At 47.4% G+C, this 13505-nt stretch overlaps 1 protein-coding gene across 2 annotated transcripts in view; it reads left to right on the top strand.

Moving 5' to 3' along the window:
* SCTR (secretin receptor) overlaps positions 1 to 13505 on the top strand; it is a 74439-nt gene that overhangs the window by 55245 nt on the left and 5689 nt on the right. For both annotated transcript variants that reach the window (XM_021074618.1, NM_001204902.1), the window contains 3 exon segments: positions 4203 to 4263; positions 5608 to 5677; positions 11474 to 11565. In XM_021074618.1, the coding sequence (XP_020930277.1) occupies positions 4203 to 4263; positions 5608 to 5677; positions 11474 to 11565 (223 nt within the window).

Here is a 13505-nt window from a genome sequence, read left to right on the forward strand (position 1 = left end):
TTCTAGAAGGGCCTTATACCCTCTGACTGGTTATTCTCTAGCTTTGCTCAACTCCTTTAACCTTTGTGCTGAGATCTCCTTCATTGCCCTCCAAAAATTCTACTCCTTGTCTTCTTGTCTCCCTCTCTTTGCTTTACCCTCTTCAATGTCCGTCTAGCGAAGAAGGCATGGAAGGAACAGTTTTTTCATGGCAGAGCTTAAAATATCTTTGTTGAGCTTTCACATGTAATTTGTTGGGAGGTTTGAGGATTTTTTTGCTTTTTTTTTTTTGGTGACATATGAAAGTTCCCAGGCTAGGGCAGCCATGGCAACACAGGATCCGACCTGCATCTGTGACCTACGCTGCAGTTTGTGGCAATGCCGGACCCTTAACCCACTGGATGAGGCCAGGGATCGAACCTGCATCCTCACAGAGACAAGGTTGGGTCTTAACTCACTGAAGCTACAACAGGAACTCCTTTTACACCTAACTGGTAGTCTTGCTGGGTATAGAAATTAGGTTGAAAATCATTTTCCCCCAGAGTTTTGGAGGCCTTCTGTCTTGGCATCTGGTGTTACGGGACATGCCATGCCATTCTATTTCCCAAGCCTTTTTACTCACCTCTCTTGTAAGCTGCAGAACCTTCTTTCTGTCCTCTGCATTTTTTTTTTTTTGTCTTTTTGCTATTTCTTGGGCCACTCCCGTGGCGTATGGAGGTTCCCAGGTTAGGGGTCTAATTGGAGCTGTAGCCACCGGCCTACACCAGAGCCACAGCAACGCGGGATCCGAGCCGCGTCTGCAACCTACATCACAGCTCACGGCAACACCGGATCCTTAACCCACTGAGCAAGGGCAGGGACCGAACGCACAACCTCATGGTTCCTAGTCGGATTCGTTAACCACTGCGCCACGACAGGAACTCCTGTCCTCTGCATTTTGAAATTCAGGGATGTGGCCCTGAGTGAGTTTGTTTTCATCCTTTCTGCTGGTTTGTAGAGGTCCTTTCATCTGGAAACACGCATCCTTCATTTCTTGGACAATGTTCTTACACTATCTGTTTGATCATTTCCTTCCCTCTGGTTTTTATTTTCTCTTTTGAACTTTTAATCAGATGGTACACATCCTGGAATCGACCTCTAATTTGCTCATTTCTTTCCTCCTACTTTTCATGCCACACTTTGTGTTCTGCTTTCTGGGCAATTCCTATCTTCTAACCCATCTATGGAATTTTTTCAATCTTGATTATCATATATTCGGTTTCCAAGCCCTCTTCCTTCTTTTCCGAATGCTCCCTGTTTTCGGCATCCTGTTTGTGTCTTTCAGAGGCAGTCATCTCTCTAATCTCTCTGACGCTATTTCTTGGGATTGTTTTGTTCAAGTTCCTCCTACAGCTTGTATAGTCTGTTTCCTCCAAGTTCCTTTTCTCTGGTTGTTTTGGTCCTTGTCTTTTATGTAATCAGCTTTCCTCAGACGTCGGCGACCTTGACGGCTCATATTTAAGAGTGAGTCACTTCAGAAGGCCCTCTGTGTGTGTGTTTGCAGGGGAGCAGGGGACATGTCTCTCAAGGGAGACTGGGCTGGAAGTGGCTGCAGTGTTGGGGGTTCCTCAGCATTGCTATCTATAGGCCCTTTGTCTGGGGCTGTTTGGTTCCCCCAGAGAAGAATCCTTTCATCCCTGCCTGGGGTGGGGTTGGAAGGTTGGAGCTGGAAGGAATCCTAGCTGCTCGAGGTCTGAAAACTGAGCAGCCTTGGGGAGGGGGGGCTCTTACCAGTGGGGGGTGAGGGGAAGCCCTCATGTCCATTAGAAAGAGACTCTGTTGCATATGTAACAACATTTTCTAGTATCCACAGTAAACACAGTAAAAAGAAATTAATTTTTTCACTAATTAGTAATATGTATACACACACACACACACACACACACACACACATACATATATTTTTGACTGCGCCTATGACACACAAAATTTCCCAGGCCAGGGATCGAACCTATACCACGGCAGTGACCCAAACTGTCGCAGTGACAACCCTAGATCCTTAACCTGCTGCACCACAAGGGAACTCCAATAATAGATTTTATTTAACCTAATATAACCAAAATATTAGCACTTCAGTGTATACATTTTTTTTGTCTTTTTAGGGCTGCACCCACAGCATATGAAAGTTCCCGCCCAAACCACAGCAATGCTAGATCCAAGCCAAGTCTTTGACCTACACCACAAGCCGCAGCAACACCGGATCCTTAACCCACTGAGCAAGGCCAGGGTCAAACCCAAATCCACATGGATACCAATCAGGTTCGTTACCGTCGAGTCTTGATGGGAAATCCTTAAAAATGTTAATAGAAGTTCCCGCTGTGGCACGATGAGATCAGTGGCATCTCTGCAGCACCAGGACACACGTTCGATCCCCACCCGGCACAGTGGGTTAAGGATCCAGCATTGCTGCTGCATAGGTCACAACTGCAGCTCAGATCTGATCCCTGGCCTGAGAACTCCATATGCCGTGGGGTGGCCAAAAAAGAAAAGAAATTGTTAATAATATATTTTACATTCTTTTATTCATGCTATATATTCAGAATCTGCTGTCTTGCACTTTTAGCACAACCCATGTAAGAACAGCCACGTATCAAGAGCTCCATAGCCACTTGTGGTGAGAGAGACTGCTTCACAGGCAGCACCAGCATATACTCTCACTTTATCCCTGTGCTCAGCTGAGAACCCCTCCCACCCTCTGCTGGGCCAGAGACCTGATTCCCCTTGGCTCAGTTTCTCCAGAGAATGAACTTCTGTCAGTGAAGAACAACTAACTGTTTGGCGGTGGGAGGGTCCTACTGGCCCCCTGGAGTGATATCTGCCTCCTCTTCAGACTTCAAACCTTTCTACTGTTCCAGTCCCACCCCCTCTCCTATCTGCTGGGGTCCCAGGGACCCCCAGCCCAGGGCATGGGCATCCACCCAGCAGTAGGGAAGGAGTTTGTGTTTCAGACCTCTCTGCTCTGGGACATCAGTCACTGCTCCTTGGCCAGCTTCTGGGTTCCCAAGTGTGTTGACATCTCTTATCCACTGTACCCTTCTTTCCCATTCGTTATGCTTATGGGCTTATAGCATTTTAATTTATTTTTACTTTTTGATAGGCAAGAAGTAGATTTATTAAGATAGGACGCTTGTGAGAGATGCAAGCAGGCAGACAAGGAGGCTCTGCCCCCTGGATCCGGTCTCTTTTTATTTTTTTAATTTTATTTTTAATTGTTTTTGCTGTGCCCACAGCATATGGAAGTTCCTGGGCCAGGGACTCAATTTGAGCCGCAGCTGGAGTAATGCCGGATCCTTAACCTACTGCAAAGGGCCAGAGATCAAACCCATGCCTCAGTAGTGACCTGAGCTGCTGCAGAGACAATGCTAGATCTTCAACCTGCTGCAGGGGAACTCCGAATTTTTAATTTCTTTATTATCATTTTGGAGGGATTTCAGTGAGAAACAGAGATAAATCTATAGGTTCAATTTGCCATGTTTAACCAGAAGTCAGGAAATGTTCTTGTGTTTTTATCTTTAAAATTCCTGGGTACTTTCCATTCTCTAGTCCCCCCATTTTTTTTTTTTTTTTTTTTGGCTGTGCCTCTGGCATGGAGGTTCCCAGGCCAGGGACTGAACCCGAGCCACAGCAGCAACCTGAACCACAGCAGTGACAATGCTGGATCCTTAACCCACTGATCCACCAGGGAACTCCCAAAATGTATTTTCATTTATATGATTTCGATAGCTTACATTACCAGTTGAATGACCAAGCTCTTAATAAGCCAGTATTTGAACAAAACAGTTTTCCTATGGCCTTGTGTCCCACAATATTCCAGTTTGGGAAAGGGGCACCCTTTCCCACATGGCCTCCACAGGCTCACTGGGCCTGCCCAGGAGGTCTTGACTCTTGCCTTCTTCCCCACAGAAGTCCTCCGGAGTCTGGCCCCAAACTCCCAGTAGACCCCAGCCCTCAAGCAGCCTTCAGGATCACTCTGATCCTGTCCCAGTTCCCAGGGAATCCTTGGCACCCTTGGAGCATGAGGCTACACATTTACCCAGGATGGCAAGGGGGTTTCCATGGAAACCAAACTTTGGCACCTGTTCGCTCCATGGACTGGAATCACTGGTGGTCCTTTTTCTCTTAAGGATATTGAAAAGTGAGTCCTCTCTCTCCTTCCCCTCAACCCCCTTATTTTTAATCTTCAGGTTCCCCAGCCATTTTTGTCGCTTCGTGGGCTATCACCAGGCACTTCCTGGAAGATGTTGGGTAAGCTTTTGCACAGAGAAGGAACGAGAGTCTTTTTCTTTTTTTCTTTTTGGCCACCCTGAGTTATATGGAGTTCCTGGGCCAGGGATCAGATCTGAGCTTCAGTTGCCATCTAAGTGGGATCCTTAACCCACTGTGCTGGCTGGGGATTGAACCTGCTCCCCAATGCTCCCAGGATGCTGCCAATCCCGTTGCACCACAGCGGGAACTCCAAAAGAGTCTATTTTATACTGTCCAGTTCTTCTGACTTCTTTGGTGTTGGCTGGGCGAGTCCTGTTTCTCGGACATGGGGCCACGGTCGGGTTTTTGGGAATGTGGGCTGCTGAGTGCCCAACTCTCCCTGGTGTGAGTCTGCAGGTGGGCTCAGCTGCCTCCACTGTGGCTGCATCCTCCCAGGCCCTCCCACCGGCCCTGCCAGCTCTGTGGTTAGGTCAGGTGCCAGCCAGGAACTGTGAAACTCCAGGCTGGTACCGATCCATGAGGAAGCTTTAAGGGCCAATCCAGTTTTTCCTCCTCCTGGCCCCTCCCTGCCCTGCTCCTCCCGACATGGGGTGTTTGACGCCCAGGAGCTGGTGAGCAGAAGCTGCATCCTTATAACCCCTATGGGCACAGGGAGACTTATTCTTGTCCTCTAAAGCTTTGGGCTCTGGGACAGAGTAGACCCAGGGGGGTTCCTGGGAGTGGCTCGTGGAAGGACAGCCTGCAAGAAGGCCGAGGGGAGGATGTGGGGCTGAGGGACCGAGCAGGCGGCTGTGTCTCTTTGCCACAATGACACAACCGGGCTAGTGAGTGGACCAGGGCATCGGCGTTTACAAATGTCTTGCATTCCAACTTCAGTCCAAAATAGTTCCTTTAATTGGATGAATTCACTTAAAAAAAAAAAAAATCTGGATTTTCAGCTTCCCTACAGTAAATGGAAAGTTCTATCAACATTTCCCATGTGCCCTTGTCACAAAAATCAGCTGGACAGAGTTGTGGCCGCCTTAAACCAAGCACGTACTCTCCAGTTTGCCAAACACCCTCCCCCCCTGGCCTGATGTCCCTGGGTCCCCAGGTCACATGGCTGTCACCCAGACACTTCACTGCCTGATGTCGCCTGCCTGGCCTCTCTTAGCAGTGGAGTTTGTCATCATGCTCCCTGATGGATTCTGTTGGTGCTTCTGCTCCTCAGATGCTCCCTGGGCCCCACCAGAGCTCCTGGGCAGCAGAGGAGGGTCAGCCTTAACAGCCTCAGAGGTTCAGACCATAACGTGGGTCCTTCACACAAAGGGCAGCTTAGAAAACGAGTCTCTTGTGGCCAGCCCGGCTCCCCACGCCTACTGATGCCTGCCTGTCCTTCCCTAGGTGCTGGGACATCAATGCCAATGCATCCATCTGGTGGCTCATTCGAGGGCCTGTGATCCTCTCCATCCTGGTAAGTGGCCGTCCTCCCCTGAGCTGGGCTTCGGTGGGAGAGACAGAAACAGCCACAGGCTTGCTGAGCATAGGGGTGGGACAGGGTAACATCGCTCCCTCCAGGTGTGTGGAGGGTAAACCTGAGCTTCCAGAGGCTGGTCAGCAGTAAGAGGGTCTGGAAGTTCCTTCCACCAAGAATGCTGCCTGGGAGCTGAGTAAGGCAGGCAGGGGGCAGGAGTTCACACATGCCTTCCAAGAGCAGCAGCTGCCCTGCCATGCTGCGAGCAGGGTTCTTACCGTAACTGGCTGGCTCTGGCCTGAACCTTCACTGGTTCAGATCTTTGGCTCGTGATTTCTTTCCTTTTACACTTTTTTTTTCTTTTTTCTTAGGGCCGCATATGTGGCATATGGAGGTTCCCAGTTGAGGGGATGAATCCTAGCTACAGCTGCCAGCCTACACCGCAGCAACACTGGATCTGAGCCGTGTCTGCAACCTACACCACCGCTCACGGCCATGCCAGATCCTTAACCCACTGAGTGAGGCCAGGGATGGAACCTGTGTCTTCATGGATACTAGTCAGATTTGTTTTCGCTGCACCACAACGGGAACTCCCCATGATCATTTTTGTAGTCATTCTCTTGTTAAGCTGGGAAGACTCACTGAGCTGGGATCACAGGAGAGGGCTGCACCTGGGGAAAGCGAAGGGACTCTGTGGTCTTGGGCCTTAGTGGTGCTGTGATGGGGAAGTGTGGAGGGGTGACCCCCAGGGGAGCGATATAGGGACTCATGGACAGGGGAGCTCAGGGCGTCTCTACCCTGCCTGTACTCAACCTAGGAACTTTTTAAAAATACTGATAGCCTGGAATTCCCGCTATGGTGCAGTGGGTTAAGGATTGGGTACTGCTGCAGCTGTGGCAGAGGCCACAGATGCAGCTGGAATTCAGTCCCTGGCCCAGAAACTTCCATATGCCCGGGGTGTGGCCAAAAATGGAAAAAAAAAAAAAAAATACGGATAGCCTAGAGTTCCCTTGTGGTTCGTCAGGTTAAGGATCCAGTGCTCTCACTGCTGTGGCTCTGGTTACAGCTGTGGCCTAGGTTCGAGCCCTGGCCCCAGAATTTCCACATGCTGCAGGTATGGCCAAATAAATAAATAAATAAATAAAAATACTGGTAACCAGAGATTGGGGCTCTCCTTGTCCTGAGGAGGGGCCTGGGTGCTCGCATTGGTTTTAAGTTCCAGGGTGATTCTGCTCTGCAGTCGGGGTCTGGAGCCTGGTAGCTGAGCCTGTGGATGTGGATGAGAATAAGGGGGCAGAGGCAGGAAGACACATGGGGGCACCTGGGGGCGTCTCATGGAGTCAGCCTCTCAGCTGGAGGGATGTGTGCAGGCTCAGAGGGAGGCCAAGGCTGCAGAACCAGGTGACAGAAAGGGTACCTCCTGGAGCAGAGAGAGGGCGGGACAGGACAGTACCCCCTTCCTCCATAGGCAGACAGGGTCACTTCCTGGGGCCTGTTGAGAGGAGGGGGCCAGCGTATAACCACTTTTTTTTTTTTTCTTTTTTGGCTGCCCTCAGCATATGGAGTTCCTAGGCCAGGGATCATTCCAAGCCGCAGTTGGGATCTAAGCCACAGCTGCAGCGGATCCTTAACTCACCGTGTCAGGCCAGGGATCAAACCTATGTCCCAGCGCTGCCAAGACGACACCAACTCCATTGCACCACAATGGGAACTTTTTTTTTTCTTTTTTTAGGGCTGCACCCATTGCATATGGAGGTTCCCAGGCTAGGGATAGAATCAGAGCTATAGCTGATGGCCTACACCATAGCAACTCGGGATCTGAGCTGCATCTGTGGCCTATACCACAGCTCAGCAATGCCAGATCCTTCGAGCAAGGCCAGGGATCAAACCTGCATCCTCATGGATACTAGGTGGATTCATTTCTGCTGCACCACAACAGGAACTCCCTTTTTTTTTAAAATAATATAATTTTGGGAGTTCACTGGTGGTCTAGTGGTTAGGATTCAGTAGTTTGACTGCTTTGGTCTGGGTTCAATCCCTGGTCTGGGAATTGAAATCCCACATGAAGCTGCTGTACAACATAGCAAAAAAAAGGAAAAAAAAAAAAAGTTACATGATCCTACCTACTGTCTCAGCTTGCAATAGAAGGTTTGGAAATTGTAGAGAAATCCAAGTAGCATTAGGCCACTTAGTAGCTCAGGAAAGCATAATGACTTCTCCCTTTTCTGGTTCGTCATAGCAAAATGTGAGGGCCATTCATGAGTCTGGAAGCATGGAAGGGAGGGGCTTCTGAGAAATGTAGTACCTGCTGGGATAGCAATGCAAAGTTTACTTAAAGCATGGGACACAGCTAGTACTGTTTTAGTTTTAGTGTCTTTGGGGGGATTTTTTTGGCCATGGTGTACAGCAGCTTGATGTGGGATCTCAGTTCCCAGACCAGGGATTGAACCCAGGCTGCAGTGGTGAAAGCACCAAATCCTAACCACTCTGCCACCAGGGAACTCCCAAGTAGCTAGTATTTTACACTAAACTTTATTTTTGCTACCCTAAGACATTATTACCCAAAGTCATTTTATGGTAATAAATAAATAACTTGATTATAATTTTGATTATGCTAACTTCATCATAGTGTTTTATAATCTGACTAAATTGAAACTTAAGCAATGATGAAGGATATTAAGCTGCTTTTTCCTACTACAATCTTAATATGCTGAGAACAATATATGAAACCTGCTGTTATTGACCAAAAGTTGTTTTTTATCAGCTTGTCACATTTAAGTAATGTTATAATATTTTTTATTAGTTGATACTATGATGAGAAAATATTGATTCTATCTATCATAAACTATGTTATACTAAGAATATACTTGTTTTTCTGTAAAATCAAAACATATTGGCATTTCTAAAATAATAATAATAGAATTCAGGTAAAAAAATGTATTTATTTATTTGACTCTACCTGCGGCATGTGGGAGTTCTTGGGCCAAGGATTGAACCTGTGCAATAGCAGTGACAACACCAAATGTTTAACTGTTAGGCTACATGGAAACTCCCAAAATGTGTTTTTAAAAAGGGAATAAGGGAGTTCCCATTGTGGCACAGTGGAAACGACCCCGACTAGTATCCATGAGGATGCAGGTTCGATCTCTAGCCTCTCTTATTGGGTCAGCGATCTGGTGTTGCCCTGAGCTGGGCATAGGCCACAGATGATGCTCAGATGTGGTGTTGCCGGCTGTGATGTAGGCCGGCAGCTGTAGCTCCGATTGGACCCCTAGCCTGGGAACCTCCATATGCCGCAGGTGTGGCCCTAAAAAGACAAAAAAGGGGAGGGGGATAAAATCACCCATCAGCACCTAGATGCACACTGTGATCATGTGCTTTTCCTTCCTGTCCTTTTCTTTGAGCACATATACTTTTCTTTTTCAAAATGAGTAATGTAGTTTTGTGTGCTAGTTTTTTTTTTTTTTTTCTGCTTAGCAATAGATGTGAGCTTTCCCATGTCATGTGAAATTATTTGACCAACTGATGTGCTGTCGCTGCCTGATATTCCTACAGAAGGATGTTTCCTCACTTAGTTGAGTGGTGTCCTTGCTGTAATTCCGGGATTTTGACAGCCCAGCCTGGGAAGAACCCTAGGGTCCAGGTTGATTTCTAAGACTCTGGTCTCTTTAGTGCCTGAGGAATGTTGGATGGACACTCCTGATGCAAATGTCTTGCAAACAGCCTATCATGGGGCCTAGAATTCCACTCTTTACCACTCGTTTTTGAGATAATAAAGATTTTCCCTTTTGTGTTCAAGTGCTCCCTCTTACATTTAATACAACTTGGGAGTTCCCTGGTGGCCTAGTGGTTAGGATTTGGCATTTTCTTTCTTTCTTTTTCTTTTTTTTTTTTTTTTTTTTTTGTCTTTTTGCCTTTTCTAAGGCCACTCCCGCGGCATATTGAGGTTCCCAGGCTAGGGGTCTAGTCGGAGCTGTAGCCACCGGCCTGTGCCGGAGCCACAGCAACTCGGGATCCAAGCCGTGACCTGCAAGCTCACGGCAACATCAGATCCTTAACCCACCAAGCGAGGCCAGGGATTGAACCCACAACCTCATGGTTCCTAGTCGGATCCGTTAACCACTGTGCCACGACGGCAACTCCAAGGATTTGGCATTTTCACTGCTACAGCCTAGGTTCAGTGCCTGGTCTGGGAACTGAGATCTCACATCAAGCTGCAGCATGCTACAGCCAAAAAAAAAAAAAAAAAAAAAAAGAGTAAAACTCAATATCAAAATCAATAAAACTGTATTGTTTAAAAAATAAAAATTTGAAAAATTAAATACAACGCAAAGGCAAAAAGTAAAATAAAATGAAAGAGTTGTTAGTTTACATCACCCATAGCCAAGCAAGACACACAAACAGTGAGCTGAGAAGTGTTCCTGAAGTGGGGGCCCTGGGCTTGGGGTCTAGACAGGCCACTAATCCTGTGTCTTTTGGCAATTGGCCCCAGGCCCCAGGCTACTCATATGAACAATGAAGGTGCCCAAATGGTCAGTTCCACTGACCCCTGCTTCTAAAACATGGTTCTGGAGCTAGTGAGTGAGGGGGGAAGAAAGGGGTCACCATTTGGGCAACTTCATAATGCTGCCGGCACTGGGGCTGGGGGAGAGGACACCAAAAGGACACCGAAAGACTGTTGTTCCTGTCCTTTAGAAAGTTAGAATTGAGGAGTTCCCACTGTGGCACGGTGGGTTAAGGATCCAGTGTTGCCACAGACATGGTTCAGGTTGAAGCTTCGGCTCAGATTTGATCTCTGGTCCAGGAATTTACATTTGCCACAGGTGTAGCCATTAAAAAAAAAGAAAAAGAAAAGAAAGTTAGGGAGTTCCCACTGTGGTGCAATGAGAAACAGTGTTAACTTGGGAGCGTTGGGACAGGCACAGTGGGTTAAGGATCTGGCGTTGCTGCAGCTTAGGTTGCATCTGTGGCTTGAATCTGACCCCTGGCCTGGGAACTCCATATGCCTTGGAGTGGACAAAAAAGGAAAACAAGAGAAAAAGAAAGAACTGAATTGGCAATTAGTGGATACACAGAGAGATGCTCGCATTTGGCTCCTTTCAGATATTTCAAGTGCATCATCCCTACTACAGTGAGTCAGGAAAAGGAGGTAATCAAGAAGGCTTCCTAGAAAGAGTTCCCTGGGGGCTCAGCAGGTTAAGGACCAGGTGTTGTTACTGCTGTGGCTCAGGCCACTAATGTGATGAGAGTTCAGTCCCTGGCACGGGAACTTCTGCATGCTGTGGTTGCAGCCAAAAAAAAAAAAAAAAAAAAAAAAAAAGAAGAAGAAGGCAAGCAGTGGTTCTTCCTAAGTCAGCATCTTCACCTGGGAGCTTGTTAAAAATGCAAATCTTGGCAGTTCCCATCATGGCTCAGTGGATTAAGAACCCGACTAGTATCCATGAGGATGTGGGTTCCATCCCTGGTTTCACTCAGTGGGTTAGGTATTATCTGGTGTTGCTACAAGCTGTGGGCATAGGGCACAGATTCGGCTCAGGTCTGGCATTGTTCCGGCAGTGGTGTAGGCCGGCAGCTGCAGCTCCAATTCGACTCCTAGCCTGGGAATGTCCATATGCCTAAAAAAGAAAAAAGAAAAAAAATGCAAATCTCATTTGCATTTACTAAACCCATAACCAGTGCTGTGCCATCCTACTGAGTTCGGCAGTGCCCTCTCTGCCCTCAGGGCCAGGGCCAGGCCAGGAGAAGTGCGGGAAGGCACATCAGTCACCTTTAGCCCCACTGCCTTGTGTTTTACAGATTAATTTCATCCTTTTTATAAACATTCTAAGAATCCTGATGAGAAAACTTAGAACTCAAGAAGCAAGAGGAAATGAAGCGAACCATTATAAGTAAGTAGAGGGCAAAGACTCAGGCATGCTCAGTCAGCAGGCATTTACTGAGCATCTTCTGTTTACTCAGCTCCTGCTAGGCACTGTTGGAGACGGAGGAAAAGGAAAAACCTTTTCCTGGGGAGTTTACAGTGGAATCAGGGGGAGGAGGAATGGGTTCATGTGACACCTGCCCTGGGGTTAGAGAGAAAAGAAATCTAAGCAGGATCCCTGAAGGGGGATCTCGGGACAAGGCTAGGGAGTCAGAAGTAGGTCTCAGGGACCCAAATTCAGATTTTTTTTTTTGTACAGCGGCCCTCCTTAGCTGTGGGTTTTGCATCCAAGGATTCGACCAACCCTGGATGGCAGACTGAAAATATTTGAAAAAAAAATCCAGCGGCATCCTGTTGTGGCTCAGCAGAAATGAACCTGACTAGTTTCCATGAGGATGCAGGTTCCATCCCTGGCCTTGCTTTAATCCTTGGGTTAAGGAGCCGGTGTGGCCATGAGCTGTGGGCCAGCAGCCCTAACCTGGGAACTTCCATATGCTGAAAGTACAGCCCTGGGGAAAAAAAAAAAAAAAAAAGAAAAAAGAAATCCAAAGGCAACATTGTATGAGGTATTATAAGTAACCTAGGTGATTTAAAATATATGGAGAAAAGTGTATAGGTTATATGCAAATTCTACCCCATTTTATAGAATTGACTTGAGCATGCAAAGGTTTTGTTATCTGTGGAGGGTCCTGGCACCAGTCCCCAGGGATACAAGGGTTGACTGTATGTGCATTTTCCAGCTTTCACCAGACCTTAGTTTTCACCAGATTTTCTTTAAGCTGTTCAAGAAAGATGCTGTATTAGTCTGCTCAGGCTGCCACAACAAAATACCACAGATTGGCTGGCTTCAATAAGAGAAATTTATTTACTTACAGTTCTGGAGGCTAGAAGTCTAAGGGGAAGGTGTTGGTGGGTTTGCTTTCTCCTGAAGCCTCTGTCCTTGGCTTGTAGACAGCCTGCTTCTGGCTAGGTGCTCACACAGCCTTTTCTCTGTGCATGTGCAACCCTGGTGTCTCTTCTTATAAGGAGACCAGTTGATTGGACTGAGGTCCCACCCTAAGGGCCTCATTTAGGCGTAATCACCTCTTAAGAGCTCCTGTTGTGGCTCAGCAGGTTATGAACCTGACTAGTATCCATGAGGATGTGGGTTAAGGATCTGGCGTTGCTGTGAGCTGTGGTGTAGGCTGGCAGCTGCAGCTGGATTCAACCCCTAGCCTGGGAACATCCATATGCTCCAGATGCAGGCCCCCCCCCCAAAAAAAAGCAAAAAGCAAAAAACCTTAATCACCTCTTTATGGTTTCTTTCTGCAAATAACATACACATTCTGAGGTACTGGGGGTTAGAGCTTCAGCTTACAAGTTTTGGGGAGGGGACACAGTTCAGCCCATAACAAATGTTAAAGACAAATCAGAGGCTTTCTCTGTGATGTTCTGAGTCTTGAGAATCTGGCAGAGACTGTATGGACGTTCCCAGGCTAGGGGTCTAATCGGAGCTGTAACCGCCGGCCTATGCCACAGCAACACCAGATCCGAGCCACGTCTGCGACCTACACCACAGCTCATGGCAACGCTGGATCCTTAACCTACTGAGCGAGGCCAGGCATTGAACCCACAACCTCATGGTTCTTAGTCAGATTTGTTTCCACTGTCCATGATGGGAACTCCCTGAGGCCTGAATTTCTTGGTGACAGATTTCCCAGGCTATCTCTAGAGCAGTGGGCTCCGAAGTAGGGTGGAGCTGGGGATCCATGAGAAAGTTGCCAGAAAAAATACACGATGCTCAGTTTCATTTCAATTTGGGATAAATAGCAAATAGGTTTTTTTAGTACTCACACCAAAGAATTATCCATTGTTTATCTGAAATTCAAATTGAACTGGGCATCCTGTATTTTTGTTTGCTAAATTTGG

Source organism: Sus scrofa, chromosome 15 (assembly GCF_000003025.6).
Source record: "Sus scrofa isolate TJ Tabasco breed Duroc chromosome 15, Sscrofa11.1, whole genome shotgun sequence".
NCBI classification, from domain to species: domain Eukaryota; kingdom Metazoa; phylum Chordata; class Mammalia; order Artiodactyla; family Suidae; genus Sus; species Sus scrofa.